General features: G+C 48.5%; 1 protein-coding gene across 2 annotated transcripts in view; it reads left to right on the top strand.

Annotated features, from left to right (window-relative positions):
• Positions 1–26,691, top strand: part of Ksr2 (kinase suppressor of ras 2) — a 385,977-nt gene that overhangs the window by 62,911 nt on the left and 296,375 nt on the right. For both annotated transcript variants that reach the window (XM_006249485.5, XM_017598534.3), the window contains exon 2: positions 24,487–24,627. In XM_006249485.5, the coding sequence (XP_006249547.1) occupies positions 24,487–24,627 (141 nt within the window). The remainder of the gene's footprint in view (positions 1–24,486; positions 24,628–26,691) is intronic.

The following is a 26,691-nucleotide window of genomic DNA, read 5'->3' as shown; positions in this document are numbered from 1 at the left end:
GAACAGAAGGGGCCCTTCTGGAATCACCGGGCTCTGTCTGCTGCTTCAGGCAGGGACTTACTCTATGCTTTGCTCACCCGAACAGCAACAAGACGGCCAAGCAGCCTTCAAATTCTCCCAGTATTTACTTAAAGGAAGTGCAAAACGAAGTGGTCTCCGGTCTTCTTGAATCTGAGGACTTTTGAAATGTGATTGCATTTACTCAGGACGGCTGTTTAGAGACATGAAGTGTACCCAGCTTTCCCTCTCTCTCCCTCCCTCCCTTCCTCCTCCTTCCCTTCTCTCTGTGTATATGTGTGTGTGAGTCTGTATGCGTGTGAGTCTGTGTGTGTGAGTCTATGTGTGTGTATGTGTATATGTGTATGTATATGTATGTGTATATGTGAGTGTGTGAGGGTCTGTGTGTATGTGTATATGTGTGTGTATATGTATGTGTATATGTGAGTGTGTGTATGTGTGTATATGTATGTGTATATGTGAGTGTGTGGGTGTATGTGTGTGTGTGAGTCTATGTATGTGTATATGTGTGTATATGTATGTGTATATGTGAGTGTGTGGGTGTATGTGTGTGTGTGAGTCTATGTATGTGTATATGTGTGTATATGTATGTGTATATGTGAGTGTGTTGGTGTATGTGTGTGTATGTGTGTATGTATGTGTATATGTGAGTGTGTGTATGTGTGTATGTATGTGTATATGTGAGTGTGTGTGTATGTGTGTGTATGTGTGTATATGTATGTGTATATGTGAGTGTGTGGGTGTATGTGTGTGTGAGTCTATTTATGTGTATATGTGTGTGTATATGTATGTGTATATGTGAGTGTGTGTATGTGTGTGTATGTGTGTGTATGTATGTGTATATGTATGTGTGTATATGTATGTGTATATGTGAGTGTGTGAGTGTATGTGTGTGTGTGAGTCTATGTATGTGTCTATGTGTGTATATGTATGTGTATTTGTGAGTGTGTTGGTGTATGTGTGTGTATGTGTGTAGGTATGTGTATATGTGAGTGTGTGTGTATGTATGTGCATGTGTGTATATGTGAGTGTGTTGGTGTATGTGTGTGTGTGTGAGTCTATGTATGTGTATATGTGTGTGTATATGTATGTGTATATGTGAGTGTGTATGTGTGTGTATGTGTGAGTGTGTTGGTGTGTGTGTGTATGTGTGTAGGTATGTGTATATGTGAGTGTGTGTGTATGTGTGTATATGTATGTGTATATGTGAGTGCATGGGTGTATGTGTGTGTGTGAGTCTATGTATGTGTATATGTGTGTGTATATGTATGTGTATATGTGAGTGTGTGTATGTGTGTATATGTATGTGTATATGTGAGTGTGTTGGTGTGTGTGTGTATGTGTGTATGTATGTGTATATGTGAGTGTGTGTGTATGTGTGTGCATGTATGTATATGTGAGTGTGTGGGTGTATGTGTGTGTGTGAGTCTATGTATGTGTATATGTGTGCGTATATGTATGTGTATATGTGAGTGTGTGTATGTGTGTATATGTATGTGTATATGTGAGTGTGTGTGTATGTATGTGTATATGTGAGTGTGTGTGTATGTGTGTGTGTGAGTCTGTGTGTATACGTGAGAGTGTGTGTGGCTCCATCACTCCTGTCTGTCTCCATCTATTTTGTAACATGGTGCCATATAGCCCAGGCTAGCCTCTAACTCACTGTGTAGCCAAGGACTTTGAACTTCTGAACTTCCAAGGTTCCTACCTCTACCTACTAATTGACCTACTAAGTGCTCTGACTAGAGACATATACCATCATGCTATTTTGTGCAGCACTGGGGGATAGAACCCAGGGCTTCAGGCACAGTGCTCTTGCAAATGAGCTACATCCCAGCCTTTTCCGAAGCCCCTTTGGGCTTCCTGCTTCCTAGAGTACAGGGGCAGAGGTCATGAAGGAGGTTGCTGGGTAGTGAATCTTAGCACTGTATTTGGTCTTACAGTTATTTTAGATGGAATGTAAACACACACACACACACACACACACACACACACACACACACACTCCCCCTGCCAGCCCTCTTGAGGGAATGGTTTTGTCTCTAGCCAGCTGTGTGCCGAGCGTTTTCATTGGAGACCTAAAGAAATCAATACTTCCAGCCGCTTCCAAAGCAGGTACCTTTGGGTTATAGAGCATCGACGCGGCGCTTTCTGCAGCCCTAGACTCCAGCCTTCCCATGTCGGCATCTCTGATGTCAGTGTCACAGAGATCTGGTACCTTAGTCGACCAGCTCACATCCTCAAATAGGACAATCAGCCAGCCAGCACTTATTTTTGTATCAAAGGGGATTTCCACAGGGGAGAGAATTTCCCTTCCCATGGAAGGCCGTTGCCACCTCAAACGCACGTGTATTCAGCCTGGCTGTAAGGATCGTGTTGAAGACATGAAGAAACCCGGATGTGGGCTTCCCCCGGCATGGCAGGAGGCAGCAGCTGAAGGTGCATTGTATTTCTGGACAGTGCCGAGCTGTGTGGGCCGCCTTTTATGGATGCCTCCTGATCATGCAGGCTGCTGAGGGCCAGCACTTGCCTCTCTTCAAAGAAGCAGAGATAGGAGCATCACGGGGTCTGGGGAGGCAGCCCTCGCCCTTTAGTACAGCCTGCTGTGAGCAGGGCTATTCTGGGCAGCCATACCTTTCCTTGGCTTCAGTGCCCGCATCAGTAAGTTTAGCCCCGCCACTCACCCGTGTTCTGGATAATGTGGCCTGGACCTGGAGCCCACAGATGTTAGCAAGATGGCGGAAGTGTGAGCCTGGCCCCTCCCCTAAGCTTAGCTCCTCCCCGCTGACTCAGGTAGAGAAGACCAAGGTAGGAGGCACACAGCCTCCACCCTGCTGTCTTCCCCTTTAGAAGCTCAGAACCAGGCTTAGAGCAGCAGTGCTTTGCCAAGCTCTGCCCATCCTTAACCCCTGAGGAGCCTTGAGACGTGACTGCAGCCCACCCGTTTAATCAGGTGGAGACCACCGAGTCCTTGCTCAATACTGGAGTCTCCCCCTCCCCCGCCCCTTTTTAAAAGATGGTGTTTCTCTCTGTAGCCCAGGTTAGACTGAACTCATGATCCTCCTGTCTTGGCCTCTTCAGTGCTGAGATTATGGGTATGCTCATATGGTGAATTCATCAACATTCACCCTTGTAAACTGTAGAGGCCAGTTTTTGTTTTTTTGTTGTTGTCTTTTTTTTTTTTTAAATCACACGTACAAGGCCGTGCAATGTGACTCTAATTCTAGACGACATTTATTATCCTAAAGTCACTCCTTACCCCTCGGTTACCTCTTCGTGTGTGTGTGTGTGTGTGTGTGTGTGTGTGTGTGTCTGTGTGTATACATCTTAGGGCATGCATAGAGGTCTGAGGATGACTTTCAGGATTCCATCTTTTCCTTCAGCCATGCAGATCTCAAATATCAAGTTTTGGCAGCAAGCTCTGAGCCATCTCACTGGCCCCTTTAATGGTTCGAATATTTCTTATCAATTGGGTCATACCACATGTATTTCTTTCACTCACTGTGCTTTCAAGGTTCATTCCTATTGTAGGGCACATTCATAGTTTGTTCCTTTTTTCTGGCTGAGTAATATTCCGTTGTTGGGCCATGCCAGCACATATATCTGTTTGCCTGCTGATGGTCATCTGAGCTGTTTCCACTGTTGATTGTTATAAATAATACTCCTTTGACTGTTCCCCTGCAAGCCTTGCTGCATATTCCCAAATTGCCAGAGCTGTCGACCCTATGCTGAATGGTTCCAGGAACCCCAGACAGTTGTCATCAGTGGTTGTACCCTTGGCGCAGTGTAAGAGGGCTCAGTTCCTGTGCACTCTTTTGCCAACACTTGGTATTATCTTTTCCTATTACATTCATTTATTCACTAGGGGTGGCGTGTGCAGGTGTGGAGGTCAGAGGACAACTTGCAGGAGTTAATTCTCTTCTTCTACCTTGTGGGTTCGGGGGATTGAACTCGGTTTTGTCAGGCTTGGCAGCAAGCTCTTTACCTACTGAGCCCTGTCAGCAGCCCCGTTGTCTGTCTTTTTTTTATTATAGACAACCTCTTTTGTATTATAGTAGGTGAAGCAGTCTGGACACTTGAAAAAAAAAACCCACCAAGTAAAGCCTCTGCTTCTCGCCACCCACGACAATTATTTCATTATTAGTTTAAATCCCCCAGGCTGAGTCACATGCACAGAGGGTTTGAGACCCACCGGGCTGGTGGGAGAATTTTCTTGTGCAACGTTTAGTAGACTTCCACTTGGGGGTCTATAGTGGGTGAAGGGTCAGCCCTGGGACCCTGTTGGACACAAAGCTGAGGGGGACGTTCAGAACCATTGGTGAAAGCACCTTGCTGTGTGGCTCAGGCTAGCCTGGAAGTCACTGTTTTCCTGGCTCTCCTCAGGTGCCAAGATTATAGGTGTGCACCAGCAAACTTATCATATACAACACTTTAATGGGAAATACTTTCATGCAATATTTAAATGCCCAACAAATGTCAAAGGCTCACAAAAGATGAAAAAAGTGCTTTATGTAAATATAGTCACCTGCCCAAACTTAGTTCACCTCAATGTCCCCGACTGAAAGTCAGCAACACTGAGACCCTGTCTCCTGGGTACTTTTGGTATTGATTTTTAACTTTAAGAAATTATTCCTTATGGGATGGGGGTGTGGCTCACTATAGCTGCCTGTCTAGCACCGTAGGGCCCTGGGCTGCATCCTCAGCACGGTTAAATGAGAAGAATGGTTCTACATGAGGGTGTCTTTATCCTGTTTGCCCAGGTTTGGTGCTGCCGTAACTTTTGCACCCAGGAGAAAGAAGAAATTTTATCCACCGAGGGTGGGAGTGTGAACTGGTACAGCCAGTCTGGAAATTATGTGTGGAAGATTCTTGGGGAAACCAAAGATAGAGTAACCATAGATAGAGTGCTAGAGAGAGATGGCTCAGCGGTTAAGAGCACTGACTGTTCTTCCGGAGGTCCCGAGTTCAATTCCCAGCAACCACACGGTGGCTCACAACCATCTGTAATGGGATCCGATGCCCTCTTCTGGTGTGTCTGAAGACAGTGTCCTCATATACATAAAGTAGAGAGAGAGAGAGAGAGAGAGAGAGAGAGAGAGAGAGAGAGAGAGAGAGAGAATATAACCATGCCATCCCACCATTTCACTCCTGGGTACTTACCCAAAGGAGACTCAGCTGGTGCAGCACAGAGATCCCCGAATGTCCGTGCTCACATCTGTAGTATTCACAACAGCTGGGAGACAGAGCCACTTAGATGTGTCCACCCGCAGATAAAAAAAAGAAAAAAGTGGATAGAAGAGGTGTGGTTGGGATTATTCAGCTTGAAAAGAACAGGGAGTCAGAGGCGTTGGGGACGGGGGAGGGGAGGATGACAGCACTGGAGACCATGATGTTGAGAGGGTCAAAGGGCAGTGTCGGAAACACTCAGCCCACCTGCTCCCCGAATATCGGACTCTAGACTTAAATGTGTGCGTGTAAGTTATAAAAGGAGAAGGGGAAAGGGGGCCATGAGAGGGGAGAGGGTCCTTCAGAGGGGAGGGGGCATGACAAAGGAGAAGGTAGCAGATGCAGGGGATGTGAAAGAAGAAGGCTCTGTTGCAGGGAGAGGAAGGTGACCAGGAAGGATAGAGCATTGAGGATGGAGGGGGACAGTGGATGGGAAGGGGGGAGGGTAAATAAGAGAACACACACACACACACACATGCACACACACATACACACACATGCACACACACATACACACATACACACACATGCACATACACATACACACACATAAACATACACATACACACACAAACACACACCAAACCTAGTAGAATGTATGCTAACTTATTTGGAGACTGGAGATGTTGGTAGAGCCTCCATGACACCCTGGGCCCAGTCCCGCAGCACAGCACAAACCATATGTAGTGGTTCATGCTGATAATCTCAGCACAGGAGGTGGGGGCAGGAGGACCAGAAGTTTAAGGGTATCCTTGGTTGTATAGCATGTGGACGTCAGCCTGGGCTATGGGAGAACCCAGTCTCTATTTTTTTTTCACTTTACAACCAAGGGGCCTCCCTCTGTTCATCCTTCTTCTGGCCCCAGAAACCAAAAATCACCTCCTGTCATACATCAAGCACCCAGAGGTTCTTTGTGCATCTTGTCCTATTGCGTCTCATAGCAACCCTTGTTCGGAGACAGGATGTCATTTGTCTCAGAGCGTATAGCCTATGACCTCTTTGCTGACAGATGATTCCGAGCGCACCTGCCGCCCCATGGTTTCTCCAGGTTCCCTGGCCTCAGCCAACCCTGTGTATTCTGAAGGGAGGGAGATGTTGGTCTTTATCTGAAGGTGAGATAACCCAGCCTCCTTCACCGAGCTTTTGAGGACTGTCTTAGGGTTTTATTGCTGTGAACAGACACCATGACCAAATCAAGTTTTATAAAAGACAACATTTATTTGGGGCTGGCTTACAGGTTCAGAGGTTCAGTCCATTATCATCAAGGTGGGAACATGGCAGCATCCAGGCAGGCCTGGTGCAGGAGGAGCTGAGAGTTCTACATCTTCACACTAAGGAAGCCACGAACAGACTGAACCTCTTCAGGCAGCTAGGAGGAGGGTCTCCAAGACCACCCTCACAGCGACACCCTTCCTCCAACAAGGCCACACCTTCTAATAGTGCCACTCCCTGGGCCAAGCATATATGTAAACCATCACAGCTCTTTTGAAAAGCTGCTGTAGTTTACAGACCCAGTTCACTTCTGAGTATCAAATATCATTAGCATTTCATTTTCTTAGTACAGTGAAAACCCTGAGAGTCCAACTGTGTGGTCCATCTCGTGCTGATTGCTAGGTAGGGCATGAGGCAGCCACAGCCCAGAGTCTGGAGTCTAGCTACAGTACTACCTATAAAAAAAAAAAATCCACTTCTCAAGCAACTTACCATAAAACCTATTCATTCCCTTTTCTCTCTGAGCAGTGGTTAGCCAAGCCTTTCTGTAAAGTGATTCCTTTACGTGTCCCAAGCCATCCAGTTCTGTGCCTTGCAGCTGTGGCCTAAAAGGATCCCCAGGCAATATGTAAACAAAGGAGTACGGTTGTGTGCCAATAAAACTTTATTTATAAAAAAACAAGCCAGGGGCCAGATTTGGAGCTGAGCCAGTGAGTCTGGAGGACTCGTGGTGTATTTTTGTTTCAGAAGCCAATGTGGAGGAAAAGGGCTGGGAAGTGTATAAAATGTGTCTGTGATGATAGAATCTGAGAGACAAGAGAAAAAAAAAAGGGACAAATTCTATGGGAAGAAGAAACAAAGTAGAAAGATTGTTGTAAATGAGCTGTTTCTCGGAGCTGAGGAAGATAAAGGTTCCCCAGTTCTATTGTCTACACCTGGTTAACAGTGTTCACTCATTCTAAGTGAGCGTGTATTCACTCCAGTGAGTGGGGCGGGAGGGTGAAGGATTCAGGGACCCCACCTGTCTCTCTCCCTCTACCTCAGCTCTGGTCTTTCACCCAGCCTATGAACGACTTCACTTTTTTTCTAAAGTTTGCTAAAGGGCCCAGCGGTAACTCCCGTCAGCAAGGGATTCCAGAAGCCTCAGAGGTAGAAGCTGGTGTGTTGCAATATTCCACTCTGGAGTTCCTTCTCTCTCTCCCCGGAGCCCAAGGTTGTTTCCATTACGCTCCTTGAGCGCTTGGCAGGGCAGCATCCCAGGGTGGATTTAGGTGGGGAGAAAAAGAATTAGAATTTATGATTATGCAAAGAACTTCAGGTGACAAAGAAGGGGTCTGAGTAAAAGACAGAAGGGCCCCCACATTCAGGATTTTGGGCACAGAAGCTTGGATAGGAAACTTCCAGGAACAGCCCTACAAAAGGCTTTTTTTCCCCACTTAGGACTCTTCAAAGTGATGCTCTCTCAGAGAGTGCTTGCCCACCATGCTTGGAGCTCTGGTCTTGACCCCGGCACTGGAACAGTAGTTCTGAGACAGAAGCTGTGTTTTTAGGATGTGTCTGCTCTCTTCAGAATCCGAAGTCCTGTTGAGAGATCAAAGCCACTGTTACCCAACTTGTCACAAAAGGTTCGACCCCGGGGTACTTCAGTTCATAAGCTGTACCAATGTTAACCAGTGTCCATGGAGGACAGGAATTGCAGGGACTTGTGTGACATACCACTCTGAGTGGTCTCTCTACTCAGGAGGAACCTGGGAAGGCTGGTGTCAGGGTCAGGGTCTTACAGTATCTGTGACTCACGGCCATTGGGTGATTTTCCTTCATTTTTAATTCTTTTTCCTTCTGTGCAGTGTCTTACCTGAATGTGTAACAGGCAAACCGGGAAGTCATAGGAGGCATGGCCTGGCTGGAGGCAGCCATCTTTGCTGTCACACCAAGATGGGGTGACCATCTATGGAGCTGTCCATAGATAAAGTAGAAGCCTTTACTTAGTCGGTAACTTTCAAGAGAGCCCCACTTCTGAGCAGAGGATTGGAGAGCCAAGCCTTTAGTGCACCAAACCGTAACCCTCGGGAACCTGACAGAGACTCAAAGTCTGGCCCCTCCTCAGATCTATGCTGGCAGTGGTTTGGGTGGGAATCTGTGATTTGTGTTCTCTCAGGCTGTAGGGGATTCAGCCTCAGGCTGGAGCTTGAGAACTGCTGGCCTGGGAGAGAGTTATCCTGACCAGGGTTGGGTATCCAGGCCCAGGCGATTGTTTGGGGAGGGGGCAGCCCTGTACACTGGGGAATACCTAGCTCTCTCTGCTCTCTACTTGGAGATGCCAGGAGCATCCCTTGTCTTCAAGTCCCGATAACCCAGATGTCAGCAGTCCCGAGGGACACAGTTGCCCCTCGCTGAGAAGCGCTGAGCTGAGAGGAAGATCCACGTTCAACGGTTTTTATTTCCAGTGTCGGCAGTTCCGTTGTTTGAGTTGAAACACAGAGGGAGGACTCCAGCCTTCTGTTCCTCTGAGCTGACACCGTGGCCCCGGGCCTCGTTGCTTAAAAATAGTTACACCGTTTAAACTTTCTAACAAAATTTTCCTCTGTAGAAGCTAAACATGGAAAAATCTCAGCCCCAGGGACTCTCGGTAACCTTCTCTTAAGAGCCTGGTTGCTCCGAGTGGGGATTTGGGTGGAAATCTTTGGCCCTCATAAACTGTAAAGTTTGCTGCAGGGTTCTGAGTTCCTCCCACACACCTGGGCCTCCTCTCCCGGGGAGCCAGGTAGCAGGTCCCTGGGGCCCAGCTGTCTGCCCCTGCTGGGGCATTAACCTCGACTCTCTGCTTCCATTGCTGGTGTACCGGTTCTTAGCCCTGTGATTTACTTCTCCAGGTGACCTGAATGTGAGGGGACACAGGGGCTGGAAATAGGGACTTCATGTTGGGATTCTGATGGGCCTGGTTCTATTCTGCCTCTGGCACTGACCTGAATGGGAGCTGTTGGGCAAGTCATCCAGGCACCTGACCATGCTTCAGTTTCTCTACAAGTGAATCAGGCACCGTAGGACTGGGATATAACCCAGTGGTAGAGTGTCAGGGGCCCGTCTCTCATATTGCAAAACCAAGCTGAACCGAACTGAACCCAGGACTTACACAGAAACCCAAGCTCTGTGATATGGTTTGTTTGCTTTTGATTGCAAATTTGGGAATTGAATCCAGGGCTTCACGCACTCTGGCTTCATGCATTCTAGAAGAGAAACTCTACCTCCTGGTTCCACACCCAGACAGCAACGAACGTGGTGTGTGTGTGTGTGTGTGTGTGTGTGTGTGTGTGTGTGTGTGCGCGCGCGCGCGCGCCCACGCTCCTACGTGCATGTGTGTATTCATGTCAGAGGACAACTTTTGGGAGTCAGTTCTCCCTTGGCAGCACGTGTGATTTGGGGATTGAGTTTAGACGATCAGGCTTAGTGTCAGGCACCTTTATACACTGAGCCCTTTTGCCAGCCTCACTTTCTCTATTTCTAGGTTGCATGGGTGGGTTTCTGAATGGCTGCCTCCTTGACATAGTGTGTGAAATGAGGTCCAGCCTCTCGTCTTTCTAGGGACATTAAGGCTATCAAAGGGTGTCATCAAAACCCAGTTTTCCCCCTACGTTCCTACCTCGAGGTGCCGTGGTATGGACGGGGAGGTGGCAAGGGCTTCAGCAAGTTGGAGCTGAGTGGGACAGAGGAACTGACTTCGTTTCCTCCTGGATGAGGCCCCCTCGGCTGATTGGTAGTAAGAAGCAGAGACGGTGCATACACAGGCAGAGAGATGGGGATTCTCACTCTCCATGGGCCAGAAATTGTAGGGCAGTGAGCATTTCAACGTGGTGACGTGATTGGAAGGCTCTTATCTGGCTGCGGCTGGAGCTCAGTGGGCAGAGTGCTTGCCTACTGTGCATGAGGCCCTGGCTTCTTTTCTCCAGAAGGGCCTGAATTGGGAATGGTGCTGGTGCATGCTTAGGACTTGAAAAGTAGAGGCAGGAGAATCAGGGGTTCAGGGACACCCTTTATTACACACCGAAGATTGAGGCCTCTCTCTCTCTCTCTCTCTCTCTCTCTCTCTCTCTCTCTCTCTCTCTCACACACACACACACACACACACACACACACCCTAACAAGAAGGCTGGGAGATTGGCTCAGTGGGTGCCTCCTGCACAAGTGTGAGGACCAGAGTTCACATCACATCGCCAGCATCCAAGTCAGAGCTGGGTATGTAGCACGCCTGCGTAACTTACAGGCAGATCCCTGGGGCTCAGTAGCGGGCCAGCCTAGACTCACTGGTGAGCTCAAGGTTGGTGAATGACCTTGTTTGGAAATAAGGTGGAGCATGATTAAGGAAGGTGCCATGTATCAATCGACTTCTGGCTTCTATGCACCTACACATGGGCACACACACTTGCATGTATGTACACATGTACACACACATGCACATATGTGCACATATGCACACATGTACACACAGATACATATATTCTCTCCCACCCTGCCCTGTCTCTCTGTCTCTGTCTCTGTCTCTGTCTCTGTGTCTGTCTCTGTCTCTCTGTGTCTCTGTGTCTCTCTGTGTCTCTGTCTCTGTCTCTGTCTCTCTCTGTCTCTATCTCTGTGTCTCTGTGTCTCTGTCTCTGTCTCTGTATCTCTGTCTCTGTCTCTCTCTGTCTCTATCTCTGTGTCTCTGTCTCTGTGTCTCTATCTCTGTGTCTCTGTCTCTGTGTCTCTGTCTCTGTCTCTCTCTGTCTCTATCTCTGTGTCTCTGTGTCTCTGTCTCTGTGTCTCTGTCTCTGTCTCTCTCTGTCTCTATCTCTGTGTCTCTGTGTCTCTGTCTCTGTGTCTCTGTCTCTGTCTCTCTCTGTCTCTATCTCTGTGTCTCTGTGTCTCTGTCTCTGTGTCTCTGTCTCTGGCTCTGTGTCTCTGACTCTGTGTCTCTGTCTCTGGCTCTCTTTCTCAATGGAAGAGATACTTTGTTCTGATCTTGCTGCCCACCATGTCCCCGGACCATGGGTTAGATCCAGCTTCCTAGAGTTGCTGTTTGTATTTCTAGGCACCAACCCTCTCCACTCTCCCCAACAAACCAGAACGAACAGAAAGCAGGCCACCCAGCGTCTGGGTCAGACATCAGATCCCAGGATCAATCAATCAGGCAGCTGTGGGTTTGTCTGTGGAGAGAGCCTTCGTTTGTACCTTGTTGGACTTCATTTATTCACTTAGGAACTTGCTTCCCAGGTTCGTTTTAGGAAGAAGGGAAGGAAGGCAGTTAGTCCCTGCCCCTGTAGTAGCTGCTGGTGGAACTAAGACAGAATGGAAATGTTTCTAATGGGAGGGACGTGTTTTAGTGGCCCGGTGCGCACAGTGCATCTAAGTGGGCGTGGAGCCGCTCACTTGGGTAGTGGAGGCAGGGGGATCTGGAGATCACAGCCAGCCTCACTTCAGTATAGAAAGCTCTGGGCTAACCTGACCTACGCGTGAGTCTCTTTCTCAAAATGAAAACAAACAGAAGAACCTATTGTATTGGAGCTGGGTGTGGTGTATCCGCACTTCGGAGTGAGGAGGAAAGACGGAGAGAATTTGACCTACAACTGGAGGGGTGAGCAGGAGGTCGAAAGTGATGAACTTTCAAATGGTTACTCCCAGGGTCTCACTCAGTGTGTCTAATAATTCCCAGTGGGTGGCAGTACCCCTGATCTGGGGGCATCACACTGAGAAGCTCTGGTGTAAGCAAAGACTGAAGAAGAGAGTTTAAGGGAGTTGATCGTTTTCCTTACTCCCTCCTTCAGTAAATAGCGATTAAGCACCTACTGTGTGCCAGTCCCCATGCTAGGGGTTAGAGAGACAGAAGAGAGGCGAACATTGACATGCTTATGTCTATATGACCCCTCAGAACTTGGCAAACCCTCTTTGTTTATAGTTATCCCTGCCCACCCTTCATGTCTGCCCCTTTCAGTCACTTCTCTGTTGCTATGATAAGACGCCATGACCAAAGCAACTTATAAAAGAAAGCGTTTAATGTGGGGTTCACCATTTCAGGGAGAGTCCATAGTGATCATGGTGGGGAACATGACAGCAGAGAGAGAGAGAGAGAGAGAGAGAGAGAGAGAGAGAGAGAGAGAGAGAGACATAGACACAGACAGAGACAGACACAGACACAGACACAGACACAGACAAAGACAGACAGGGAGTAGTTTGAGCTTTTGAAACCTCAAGGCTGGCCCCCAGTGACACACCTTGTCCAACAAGGCCACACCTCCTAATCCTTCCCAAACAGTTTCACCAACTACTCAAACCTGAGCGCAATGGATCCCATTCACAATCAGACCACCACAACACCAGAAGGTTGGGAGAGGTAGGTACGGTTTAGACGATAGAAATAACCACCATGGAGAAAGGGTTGTGTCCATACTATCCAATATGGCAGCCACTGCTGATGCAGCTCACTGAAACTAAACTAATTTGTATTAAACACAACCTTAAACTCAGCTTCTTGGCCATACAATGGATCCCTAATTTCAGATACTTCAGAGCCATGTGTGGCTACCCTGTTGAGCATCACAGATTGGATAGATCATAGCCATCATTCTAGAAAGTTCCATTGGACCAGCAGGCTTAGGTGCTTGGCTGAGCATGGCCCCATTGGCTGTGACCTGGGATCCTGATATCCCAAGCACATCACAGATGAGACTCTTCTTGTTGCAGGGCCTCCCATGGCCTTTGAGGACTCCATGGGAGGCTCATGCTTCAGCCCAGCCTCTCACCCCTCTGTTTGATGCTGACCTTATCCCTGTGGCTAAAATTCCAAGTCCCATGCTCCGGGATGAGCCTCTTACCCAGCAATGACCGAGACCCAGATAAAAAACTCCTGGGGATGTTTCTGCTCTCATCCAGTCTTAAAACTGATAACTTTCCAAGTCTGGAAGTGGATGTCACTCTTTGGTGTAGAATTACTCTTTTTTTTTTTTTTTTGGTTCTTTTTTTTTGGAGCTGGGGACTGAACCCAGGGCCTTGCGCTTCCTAGGCAAGTGCTTTACCACTGAGCTAAATCCCCAACCCCGTAGAATTACTCTTAAATCTCCCACTTAACAGAGAGCCACATCTCCAAGAGGCCATGTGGGTCCTTTGATCGCCAAGCTCCTCACCCTGGAGCCTAGAGCCCCGTGTACAGACCTTAGTTTCTCCTGTAGTATTTCTTCACCTGGGCAGACAAAGAGCAAGGTTAGGGCAGACCAAAAGGGCAGTGAGGTGGAGCGGGGGCAGGGTGAGGGGAGGTGTGTTCTGCAAAGCCTAAAGAGCCCACTTGGATCCCGGGATCCCACATAGTGGAAGGACATACTGACTCCCGTGAGGTGTCCTCTGACCTCTGCATGGCTCTCTTACATGCACCCTCTCGCTCAATAAGTTATATCAGATCATAAAAACATCAAGGACATGGCGAAGTTCCCGTCAGTGGCTCCATTGCCTACTTAATAAAAAAATCCCCAACTGTAGGTTTTTTCTTTTTTTTTTTTTTTTTGGGTACCTGAAATATTTAGCTCATATGTGCGGTTTACGAAGTAGAAGTTAGAGTCCCGATCTGGACCGTAACTAATTGAACACCTTCAAACAATTTTAAATAGCACTTATGCATTTGATATATGGAAAATGTAAGCCCCCTAATTACTGATCAACATAACCCACAACAGCTTTAGGAAGCAACCTTGACAGGGGCCTATGGGATGGCTTCTTGAGTAAGGGCAGTTTGCTGCCAAACTTGGTGATCTGAGTTTGATTCCCGGGACCCACATGGTGAAGGGCAAGGACTGGCCCACCCTATCTGGGTACTATAGAGTGTTCGAGCATGTGCGCCCACCCACGCGAACCGAGAAAGCGAACAATCACATTTATAAGCTGGACCCGTGACTCAGTGGTTCAGCACTGGGCTGATGTGCACAAGACCTGCTTTCATTCTCAAGCATTAGGAACATTAAAATATAAAACAACTCCCTAAATATGCTGAACTTTCTGGTGAGGTCATACCTAAACTGAGGTCAGTTTGAACTGAAGCCGGGTGTCTAAACAAGCTGTTCAGCTATACACCTTTAGGCCAGAGGTGGAGAGATTGTGCTAATCTTGCTACATTCTGTTGGGTCAGTAAATGGTTGGTAAGGCTTTGTAGATTGCTTGGGGCAGGGTGCGGGGCACACCTTCCCCAGATGGTTTAACTGTTGCTTGACTCTGGCTCTCAGGCCTATAATCTGCCCAGGATTATAGGCAGTGAGATCAGAAGTTCTGCCTGGCATTGGGCCCCTGAGTCCCTCAGTAAAACACCCACCTACTGACCCTGGAGATCAGAACTTCTGACAGGCCTGGGCCCCAGTCCCTCAGTATAACTCTCACCTACCGGCCATTTCCTTTCTCCTTTTACTTTCTTACAACATGGCCGCTGGTGAATCGGTTAAGAGGGAGAGAATTTCAGCCTGTGTCTCGGGGTATAGAATGGGTAGGAGGTCGTTTAGACTGATCAAATTGAAATTGGATTCGACCTAGGTATGATTTAGGTTGGGGCGTTTCTGGTTTAGAAGTTGAATGTATTAGGTAATGTATAAACTCCCCCGAAGCCAGTGCTGGCCCAGAGAGGAGCCGGTACATATTTTTGGGTGCCTCTCTGCTCCCGAAAAGTTATCCTCCTTAAGGCATTACTGACCGTGGATGCTGCTTCCTCACCTCTCCTAAACCCCAGCCTGTCTGTGTGCACTCGCGCGCGTGCGTGCATTTGTGCGTGCGTGCGAGTGTGCGTGTGTTGTGAACGGAAGTCAAATGCTGCAAATGCTGCGTGGTTGAGCTTCTTGCTTTTTCCAACTGTCTGGGGACCTTGTTTAGCTGGAAAGAGAAGCCCCTGGTCCCAAGGGCCCTGGGGGCTTGGAGTGGAGCTCAGCAGGGGCTTCGCCTGTGTATTTTTAACAAGATCCCCAGGCAGTTCCCTAGCAAGGAGAGTCTGACAACTTTGAACTCAGGGACAGGACAGACTTGGAGCCGCTTTGTCCTAGGCTCCTGGCTTCAGGCGGGTTTGTGGTTTCTCTGTGTCTCAGCTCTCTCCCCTCAACCTTTAAGGTACCTAGGATGACAATCAAATTTGGTATTAGTAAAGTGATTATCCCAGTGCCTGGCACACAGCAAGCCCTGTAGCTATGAATTCAGCCATGACTAGATTATTTAAATAAATAGTTGATGGGTTAATAGCACGATTATCAATAGACTAGTAGATACAGCAAGCGTGTAAAAACCGAGTGTCAATTTTGCTACAAAATGTAATATAGATATGGTTATATTTCAAATTCATGGATGCATGACTATATTATAAATATAACCATATTATAACAGCATGTTGTTATAGCATAAATGTTAATATTATAGTAACATTGAGGCCGGGAGTGTAGTTCAGTGGGTAGAGCACTTGTCTGGCCTGCATGAAACCCTGGGTTCCATCCCCAGTACAGCTAAATGGGGTGAGGTGGTGCCACATGTCTGTTTGTATGTCTGTGCCTTCAGTAAGTGATACAGGAGGATCCAGAGTTCAGCGTCACCCTTGGCTACATAGTGAGTTTGAGGCCAGCCTGGGCTACACGAAAAAAAAATATGAAGATCCTAATAACGTTCCTGGAAGAAATACTGGGGTTGAGAGTGTACACCGTGAGCCTTTGGCTCTTTGTAATATTCCTTAACAGTCGGAATAAAGAAAGAGACAAAGTTGGGGCTGGAGAGATGGCTTTGTGGTTAAGAGGGCAGATTGCCTGTGTCCAATTCCCAGTGTCCATATTAACCTGTTGCCTCTAACTCCAGCTCCAGGGGATACAGTGATCGATTCTGGACTCCTCTGGACTTCCCCCTCCCCTTTCTCCTTCCTTCTCCCTCCCCCTTCCCCTCCTCCTCAAAAGAATCTGAGAGAGACAGAGACAGAGACAGAGACAGAGACAGAGAGAGAAGCCGTCACAGCAAAAAGCAGCAGGCAATGGGATCATCCCATGACTGCCCCAGACTGACAGCACCCAGGCTACCCGCCTGCCTTGGGCTCCAGGCAGGGCAGAAGACCCAGGGCTCGCCTCAGCAGGGAAATCGCGTTTAGATGCAATAGGCCGGGTTGTTTGAAACCTTCTCAGGCAGACAGTTCTCTCCCCTGTCAGCTGGCCCCTCGTGCAGGGGTGTTATGACAATGGTCGCCCTGGCAACCGCAGGATGGCCTTAGGCTTCTGATCTCAGCAGCGGTGGCGGTTTCATTACGCTGGCCTGGCAGGGTTTGACAGCCTTAGAGCCTTGGCGGCACAGCCAGGGATCCCGCCAGTCCTGCCTGGGCTGTACCTTGGGAAAGGACTCAGGGTTTCATTTCTGGAGGTCTAGTGGCCATTTCCAGTGGTGTGCGTTTGTCTAAATGCGGGGGAACCCAGGGGGAGAAACGCTGCTTGGAGCGCACTGGCTGATGGGGGTGTGTGTGGTGGTGGGGAGGTGTAACCATGGAAACCAGTAAACAGGATCATCTATGATAAGGACGTGGGGTGCGTGTGCGCGTAACTGGGTGGGTCCAGTTTGGAAGAGGGAACTCCGCAGGGTGGAGGGTCATGTAGTTGCTAGGAGAGCTTCTAGGTGGTAGGAGGGGACAGGTGTAAGGTCAGAGCCTGTGGTTTCAGAGGCTGCAGGAATGGAATGTTCAAGGCAGCCCTGTGAGCGCAGTTCTGTGTGCCCGCAGGCTGGTTGTATGTAGCTGTCCCACACGTACCATGGGGTGAGGAATAAGCCTCAGCACAGGCTGGCTGGAAAGTCCACACAGGCCTGGAGGATCCAGGACACACCCCTCGTCAGTGTTCCCTGCATTCTCCCTAGTTTTCCAGACTCCTCTTTCTTTTAGAGAGAGAGAGAGAGAGAAGTGCCCAGAGGCGATGGCTTTGTGCAGGAGCCAACGAAAGCCCCTGTGTGCTGCCTACAGGTCTCTACAGTTTGTCTTAGTTTAGATGCTGAGTGAAAAGTGTCCTGCTTCCCATTAGGGATTTGAGACATGGTTATTTTTAGAGCTGTCACATGTCTTGACTTTTAATTTGTGTGTGTGTGTGTGTGTGTGTGTGTGTGTTTATGCTGCTAAATTTACCATCACGCTGATGCGCAATACAGTAATAAAGTGCGGGGGATGCTTGGCTGGAGTCTGGGCCTGCAGACAATTTCCATTTGCTGTGTGAGGTGCTAGGCTGCCCTCTGGTGTGCAGATGGAGAACTGCACCTTAGGATCCCAGCACATCCTAGCCAGGCTTGGACCGGTGCCCGTGACTCTTGGAGCGCTTCAGAGGGTGGGTGCACTTGGGCCAGCCTTGCTGTAACTTGAAGGTGGACCCTTTAAACTAGTTTTTCCACATTAGCTCTGCGAGGACTTGAATTGAGGATGACCTAAAATTCAACTAGGCCACCAGGTAGGACGAGGCCACTGGGCGGGGCGAAGCCACCAGGGGCTCTTGCCATGTGTCTGTTTCAGTGGAGAAGGAAGGGGAGGCCCTGGGAGTAAGCATTAGGTGCCCAGAGTTCAGACCCTAGCCCTGCCATTTTTGTGTGACTTTGGCATGGGAGTTCGGCGCCCCGGCCTCCATTTCTTCGATTGCAATACGGTCTCAATAACGTGACTCCTACGTCAGCACGCCAACACATTCAAAAGAAGAAACTTACCAGGAATCATTTCAAAACTAAATTTAGTGATGTTGAAGGATTTAATTATTATTCCAGTGTTGTTTTTTTTTTTCTTTCTTTTTGCTTACATGGCTCAAACCTAGGATCTCCTACATGCCCCGCCACTGAGCTACACTTCTCATGGGAAAGGACTTAAAATTAGGAGCTGATATTCACCCCAAGGGTACGTTACTGCTTCGCACACCCTCTGTGGGGAAGATTTTTTTTTTTTTTGTGCGAGATTTTTGTGAGCGGTATTTACGTAAAATACGATAAAAACAAGTCAGTAGAAAACGAAACGGACAGAGTAAGGCTAGCCTAGGAAAGAATCAGACTCAGCGGATGCTTAATGACTCTGACCAGATAGCTACGTGCCTCTGAATGCTCTCATCCCTGGGCTTATCTGAAGGGGCGTCGCTCCTGGCTTCAGGATCTGTCAGTCAGGAAGAGCCCCGCCCCTCCCTTTGCATGGGTGTGGTCTAATAAGCTTTGTGCTTAAAACCAGCTCCCAGAACTGCGAGAGAAGGAAGGAGAGGCCTTTCTGGCCTTAGCAAGTCCAACACTCCCTCCTTTACTGTTGTGTAGTAATGGATCGTTGCTGTGTAAGAAGCCGGCGCATCAGTTTTGTGCCTCGGGCGCCCAGACTGACCCTCAGCTGCCCTCCTCGCTTGGCTCTGATCACGTGGTCTCTGACACGTGGTTTGTGTATGCAGCGTTGTCTTCCAATAGATGAATGCTGGGGCTCAGCTCAGACTCCTTTTAGTCAGTGGAGGTCCCCAGCCCACAGAATGGCACCCATACATTTAGGGTGGGTCTCCCACGGTAATTATCCTAATCTAGAAACCGTGGGATTCTAAAGCTTGTCTGCCGGGATCGAGAATCCCTTGCTCAATGAATCAGATTCGGGTTTAAGACCTTCGTGAAATTTGATGGCCTTGAGCCAGTGATGACCTTGGACCAATGACGTAACTTTTCCCCCGCTTCAATATTTTCTTTTGTAAAGGGTGGAAGGGGATTCCCAAGGATTAAATAAATGATTGCTGGAAGGTGTCCGTGTGGTCTTAGTCTTGGAGAAGCAAGGTTTTTAGGTAAACTTGTGGCCATTGAAATGGGTTTACTGGGGCTGAGATATGGCTCAACAGTTAAGGAAGCTCGATGCTTTCCCATTCCCAGCCTCCACAGGCTTCTCACAGCCATCGGTAACTCCATCTCCAGATCTTATGCCCTCTTCTGGCTGCTTCAGGCGTCTGGATATATCTGATGCACACAGTCCCATGGCTAAGCACAGACATACAGCAAATTAATACACTGAAAGAAGAAAATGACACTGTTAAGTCAGGCATCACTACACACATCTGAAATCCCCAAATGCAGGAGGCTGAAGCAGGAGGGTCAAGAGTTTAAGTCCAGCTTGGGCTTAGCAGTAAGATCTTGCATCTGAACATGCATACGTGTGCGCGGGCACACACACACACATGTGTGTGTATATGCATACAGACATGCACAACAGACATGTACACCCACACATACACATTTGTGCACACACATGCCTGCACACGTGTTCGTGCATACACACACACACACACACACACACACAATCTCAGGGTCTTCGAGCCCCCTTGTACGTTTGTTGTTTGGGCTCTCTCCCAGGTTAGATGATAGATCTGCAAAGACCTATGTTCCAAAATCAGTGAGAACGAACATGATGACAGCTGATGTATCTGAGTTTCCCTATGTGTGTGTGGTGTGTGTCTCACATGTTTGTGGGCACATGTGGATGGGGGTTACACATGCACATGGGAGCCAGAGGATGCCGTGGACTGATTTCTCTCTCCACGGAGGCAGTCTGCCAGACCCAGAGCTTGTCCATCCAGCTGGCCCGCTTGCCCTGGGGAATTCTCTGCCTTCAGCTCCTGAGAGCCAGGGTTCTAGGCAGGCACCAAGCTGAGACACAACAAAACCAAACCAAACCGGCCATGTGCAAGCACTCCGTGCACACACCTGTGTGGTAGGTGGTTTAGAAGAGAGGATTCAGGGAACCTAGAAGCTAGGACCATGTGTCTGGATATTAACACAGCGACAAGGCTGTGGGTGAATGTCCTCCAGGCTCTACCCTTTGTCTCTAGATTCCTGGTCACACCACAATGCTCACTGTTCTAGCATGTTCCCAAGGCAAACCTAGACATTAGACTGCTGTACGTTCCCCACAGTACCAGCAGGGGGTGTGCATCAGTACAGAGGCCGAGGTTAAGACCAACCACCGACACCAACAAGGGGAACCCCTGGCCCACCGCCGCCAGAGGCGTGTTCTATACATCATGCAGGGGTTCCTGGTGGTCTGCACAGGAGCTAAACGAGCCTCTCTTTCGCCTTTTCTTTCTAATTCCCTCTCCCTCTCGCTCCCTTCCTTCCTTTTTAAAGGATTATTTATTTTATGTAAATGAGTGCTCTGTCTGCATGTATCCTGCAGGCCAGAAGAGGACATCTGATCCCATTACTGATGGCTGTGAGCCACCATGTGGTTGCTGGGAATTGAACTCAGGACCTCTGGAAGAGCAGACAGTGTTCTTAACCACTGAGCCATCTCTTCTGCTCTGGCCCTGGTTTTCATACTGTCTCTTACAGAGCTTTGATTAACTACGGAAAAGATGCAAATGCTGTGCATAAAGAAAGGGAACGACATCTTGTTGCTTGTTACGGTTGGGTCTCCCATTTCCAGAAACAGTCTTACTCTGTGGAAGGCTGTGCTTGGCATACTGGGATTGACTGCCCACCCTCCAAAGAGGGCACTGGATATCCTGGAGCTGGAGTTACAGATGGTTGTGAGCTGACACGTGGGCGCTGGAAACCAAACCCAGGTCCTCTGAAAGAGCAGCACTCCCTCTTAACCGCTAAGCCATTGTTCCAGCCTCCTGTATGGCCTTTCTTTGGTTAGTGTTCCTTTGTATGCAACCAGCTAGGAACAAAATGCAACATTGTTTCTTTTGCATCCCTAGTGTCTGATCCGAGATGTGGGCCTGGTCTCTTCAAAGATCACTGGCTAGCTCTCGGGTGAACCTGCGCTCGCGGGTGTTTGTGTGTGTGTGTGTGTGTGTGTGTGTGTGTGTGTGTGTGTGTGTGTGTATGTGTGTGACAGAGAGAGAGAGAGAGAGAGAGAGAGAGAGAGAGAGAGAGAGAGACTTGGAAGTCACATGACAGGGCAAGGTGTAGACAGCCTGTACCCCTCTGTTTCCTACCTTCATTCTCTTAATCCTTGAAGGACCAAGAATTCTTCCAGAAAGAGGCTCTGAGTTTACATTTTGCTGGAGAATGGGAGATTCTATTTATCCAGAGGTCTTAGAAACCACCACTTACCCTTACTTTGTCCTTTTATTTGATAGTGTGCGAGCAGGGCTTCGGAACTTTCTCCACCTATAGCTCCTTATTGCGAACAAATGTTCATGCAGCTGGGGTATGCAGGTGTAACCATTCTACTATTTCTGCCGATAAGTTATAATGAAGTTATTTTAGAGTGAATATCTACATATTGTCTTAATCAGGGTTTCTATTCCTGCACAAACATCATGACCAAGAAGCAAGCTGGGGAGGAAAGGGTTTATTCAGCTCACACTTCCACACTGCTGTTCATCACCAAAGGGAGTCAGGACTGGAACTCAAGCAGGTCAGGAGGCAGGAGCTGATGCAGAGGCCATGGAGGGATGTCACTTACTGACTTGCTTCCCCTGGCTTGCTCAGCCTGCTTTCTTACAGAACCCAGGACCACCAGCCCAGGATGGCTCCACCCACAATGGGCTGGACCCTCCCACCTTGATCACTAGTTGAGAAAATGCCTTACAGCTGGGTCTCATGGAGGCATTTCCTCAACTGAGGCTCCTTTCTCTGTGATAACTCCAGCTTGTGTCAACTTGACACACAAAACCAGCCAGCACACACACACACACACACACACACACACACACACACACACACACGATGCCACCATTTCTTAAAGATGAAAGCAGGTGTGCGTAGTAATGAGATGAATGTGCCTACTTATTTTTACACAAATAACTAAGTCTCAACTGAGCATTTGATATTGGACACTGCAGGGTGTGTCTGGGGCGAGTCTGCACAGTTTCTTAGAGCCAATCAATATTTTGGGTTTTTAGTTCTCAATGCCAAGAATGATGCTTTGCACAAGAACTGAGTACAAGTTGGTAGAAACAGGTTGAGCGCCAGTTCAGAAATCGTTGGAAACCTTATCCTAATCCCAAGACAGAATTCGTGATTTTTAAAAATAAGATAAAAACCCAAGGCAACTACTCAAACAGCGCTGCCTCCTCCTCTTCCTCCTCCCCCTTCCTCCCCCTTCCTCCTCCCCTTCCTCTTCCTCCTCCTCTTCCTCTTCTTTTTCCCCTTCCTCCTCCTCTTCCTCTTCTTCCTCTTCCTCCTCCTCTTCCTCTTCTTCCTCCTCTTCCTCCTCTTCTTCCTCCTCCTCCTCCACTTCCTCCTCTTCTTCCTCCTCTTCCTCCTCCTCCTCCTCTTCTTCCTCCTCCTCTTCTTCCTCCTCTTCCTCCTCTTCTTCCTTCTCCTCCTCCTCTTCTTCCTCCTCCTCCTCCACTTCCTCCTCCTCTTCTTCCTCCTCCTCCTCTTCTTCCTCCTCCTTCCTCCTCCTCCACTTCCTCCTCCTCTTCCTCTTCTTCTTCCTCCTCCTCTTCCTCCTCCTCCTCTTCTTCCTCCTCCTCCTCTTCCTCCTCCTCTTCTTCCTCCTCCTCTTCTTCTTCCTCCTCCTCCTCTTCCTCCTCCTTCCTCCTCCTCCACTTCCTCCTCCTCTTCCTCTTCTTCCTCCTCTTCTTCTTCCTCCTCCTCCTCCTCTTCTTCCTCCTCCTCCTCCCTCCTCCTCCACTTCCTCCTCCTCCTCTTCCTCTTCTTCTTCCTCCTCCTCTTCTTCCTCCTCCTCCTCCACTTCCTCCTCTTCTTCCTCTTCCTCTTCCTCCTCCTCCTCTTCTTCTTGTTTCTTTTTATCAAGCCTTCTAACACTATGGATCCACAGCTGTAGTAATCTGACACTCACACACTGAGGAACAACTGGAGGAAAACATTAGAAATCTCTTGTTTTCTGCCTCTGTGCCACGATGGTTCTCTAAGCGTAGAAAACCTTGCACACACAGCGAGACACTGCCGTTCTGACACACACTGATCTCACTGTGTGAGCTGAGGGGCCGATCAGTGACACCACACTTGGGATAAAGTGCACTTGTGTGTCCAGACCAAGGCTACAGAGAAGTCACCGGAGGCCACACTCCTGAGTTTAGTCAGGAACACCTCGGAGTCTTACCTGTTTGGTTTTGAATTAATTTTTGGCTGTTGTGCATTTAGAAATGTTTACTCCGCCCCCCAAACTTTCTAGACCCCACGTTCAATTATGTCCAACTCACTGCCTAAGGAGTTGGGCTATGGGGTTCCTTTGTGAGTCTGCTTCACAGTGACTGTGCTGGGTTTCTGACCGGTGGGTTCCCAGGGTGTTGACAGTCCTTTCCTCTCGCCGGCAGAACTGTAAAACAATATCCTTGGTCACAGGCACTTCTCAAAAGATGGGTGCCATGGGGTGAGTTTCTAGACATGGGATTGTTGGGTCAAAGCATCCATGCAGTTAGAAACGGTGTCTGCCACCACAAAGAGGAGCTGACACCCCTGTAACCACCACAGCAGACCAAAGGCCGGCCTGCTTGCCCACCTTTACCAACACGGTGAGAAGGTGGGCGGCGTCTTAGTTCACTTTTGCTGTGCGGTAACAAGATACCAGAAGCCAGGCACTTTATAATGAAAATAAAAGTGTTTGGCTTACGATTCTGGCTGCTGGAAGGTTCAGACAGCTGGTCGCTCTGTAACGTGGTGGGGGAGGGGAGGAGCTGGCCACTTGTAGAGGGACCGAGCACGAGGGGTCTAGCTTCTTTTTTTTTTTTTTCTTTTTTTTGGAGCTGGGGACCGAACCCAGGGCCTTGCACTTCCTAGACAAGCGCTCTACCACTGAGCTAAACCCCCAACCCCGGGGTCTAGCTTCTTAACCATCCACTTCCAAGGAACAAAAGGTTGGACTGTTGAGAACTGTGGTGATCCCTTCTAAGGGTGGTGCCGCCATGTCTGATTCTTCTCCGCCTGGGTGTCACCTCCCACCTCCCCAGATTTGCCCACTGCAGGCCAAGTTCACAGGAACCATCCCAGACGGAAGGTTGGATCTCATCGTGGTGCAATACAGAGTTGGCTGGGGTTAGCGGGCGATACCGGGGCTTCTCACCCCTGCTCCCCCTGGGGCAGCGCCTCTGAGATGTGTCCTTGTGCTCTCTGTCTCCGCAGAGCAAGCTGGTGAAGTACTTCAGCCGACAGTTGTCCTGTAAGAAGAAGGTGGCCCTGCAGGAGCGCAATGCCGAACTGGATGGCTTCCCCCAGCTCCGTCACTGGTTCCGGATCGTGGACGTGCGGAAGGAAGTCCTGGAGGTGAATGTGCCAGGCCCGCCCCCCTCAACCCTCGCTGGCCACATTCTTTGCTTCTTCCTAGATGGCAGCGTTTGGGATATGCCCAGCGTAGACCCTGGCACACAGTAGGCCCTCAGTATGCACTGGAGGAAGGCTCACGGGATCTCAGATGTATCTGAGAAGGGCTGTTAAGGGAGAACCTCTAGAGCCAGGACTTAGTTCAGCTCTGCCACTTAAAGGAGTCACTCTGAGCCTCCCCAGAGATCGTCGACTTTTTGCTAAGTGTTTGTGCTGTCTGACTGAGCAGCCATGGGCACACATGCTCCTGAGCTCATGGAGCACTGGGATTGGAATTCATGCATGGGACCAAGGATCTGGATTTTGACTTGTGTTTAATGTAAATTACTGTGACCAAGGCTGGTGTATTGGATCTCAGAGACTCAGGATAATGGATAAGTTCAGTCCTTAGAACCCACATATAAAAGCTGGGCTGAAGGGGCTGGGGATTTAGCTCAGTGGTAGAGCGCTTACCTAGGAAGCGCAAGGCCCTGGGTTCGGTCCCCAGCTCCGAAAAAAAGAACCAAAAAAAAAAAAAAAAAAAAAAAAAAGCTGGGCTGAAGGCATGCTCTTGTGTAGGGCTGGAGAGGCAGAGACAGGTGGATTCTCGGGGATTACTCACCAGCTAGTGTATCATGTACACACATACACACACACACATACACCAACACATACACACACACCAACACACACACACATACCAGCAATACACACACATCAACACATACACACACACCAACACATACACACACACCAACACATACACACACACCAACACACACACATATACACCAACACATATACACACCAACACATACACATATACACCAACACATATACACACACACTAACACACACACACCAACACATACACACACCAACACATACACACACACCAACACATACACACACATCAACACATACACACACACCAACACATATACACACACCAACACATACACACACACCAACACATACACACACATCAACACATACACACACACCAACACATACACACACACACCAACACATACACACACACCAATCAACACACACACATACACACACCAACCAACACACACACACACCAACACATACACACACACCAACACATACACACACACACCAACACATACACACACACCAATCAACACACACACACCAACCAACACACACACATACACACACACACCAACACATACACACACACACCAACCAACACACACACATACACACACTAACACATACACATACACCACCACATATGCACACACCAACCAACACACACATACACATACACACCAACACACACACACACACACACACACACACACACACACACACACACACACACACCCCAGCACTATGTGAACTAGCACCGCTAGATTTACTCCTAGGATGGCCAAAATGCCTGAGGTAGTGTATTCTCCTCATTGGAAAAGAATGAGAAAGGCAGGTTTTGGTTTTCTTTCCAATCAATTGCTGTGGGGAAAGCAAATTTGGGGGTTGGGGTTGATTGGTTTATGATTCCAGGTCACACACCATCACTGACAGAAGTCAGGGAGGCAGGAAATGAAGTTGCCACTGTGGAGCAGAGATCAAATGAATGCATTCGAGACAGTGTTCAGCTCACTTTCTCCTTTTTTTTAATAGTCTGGGATCTTAAGCCTAGGGAGTGGTGACACCCATAGTGAGCAGGGCTTCCCATAACTAGGACAACCCCATTACAGACTTACCTACAGGCCACATTGATCTAGACAGTCCTTGATTGAGACTCTCTTCCTAGGTGACTCTAGCTCATGTCCAGTTGACAATTAAACTAAGCACAATGGTACATTTTAATTGTCCAGCTGGGGGAACTTCTTAAAGGCTTTGGGGTTATATAAATATTCATATACCAAGGGTCCCTGGTAGGGCGGGTAAGGCATAGATAAGTTTTCTAGAGAGAGGCTGAAAAGTGTGGTCTAACTATCTTTTGGACAGACAGTTTTTGTTTAATTAATGAGATCTGATCTTCAAAAATCTTAC

The sequence above is a fragment of the Rattus norvegicus genome, chromosome 12 (genome assembly GCF_036323735.1).
Source record: "Rattus norvegicus strain BN/NHsdMcwi chromosome 12, GRCr8, whole genome shotgun sequence".
NCBI classification, from domain to species: domain Eukaryota; kingdom Metazoa; phylum Chordata; class Mammalia; order Rodentia; family Muridae; genus Rattus; species Rattus norvegicus.
This window is presented reverse-complemented; position numbering and strand designations above follow the sequence as displayed.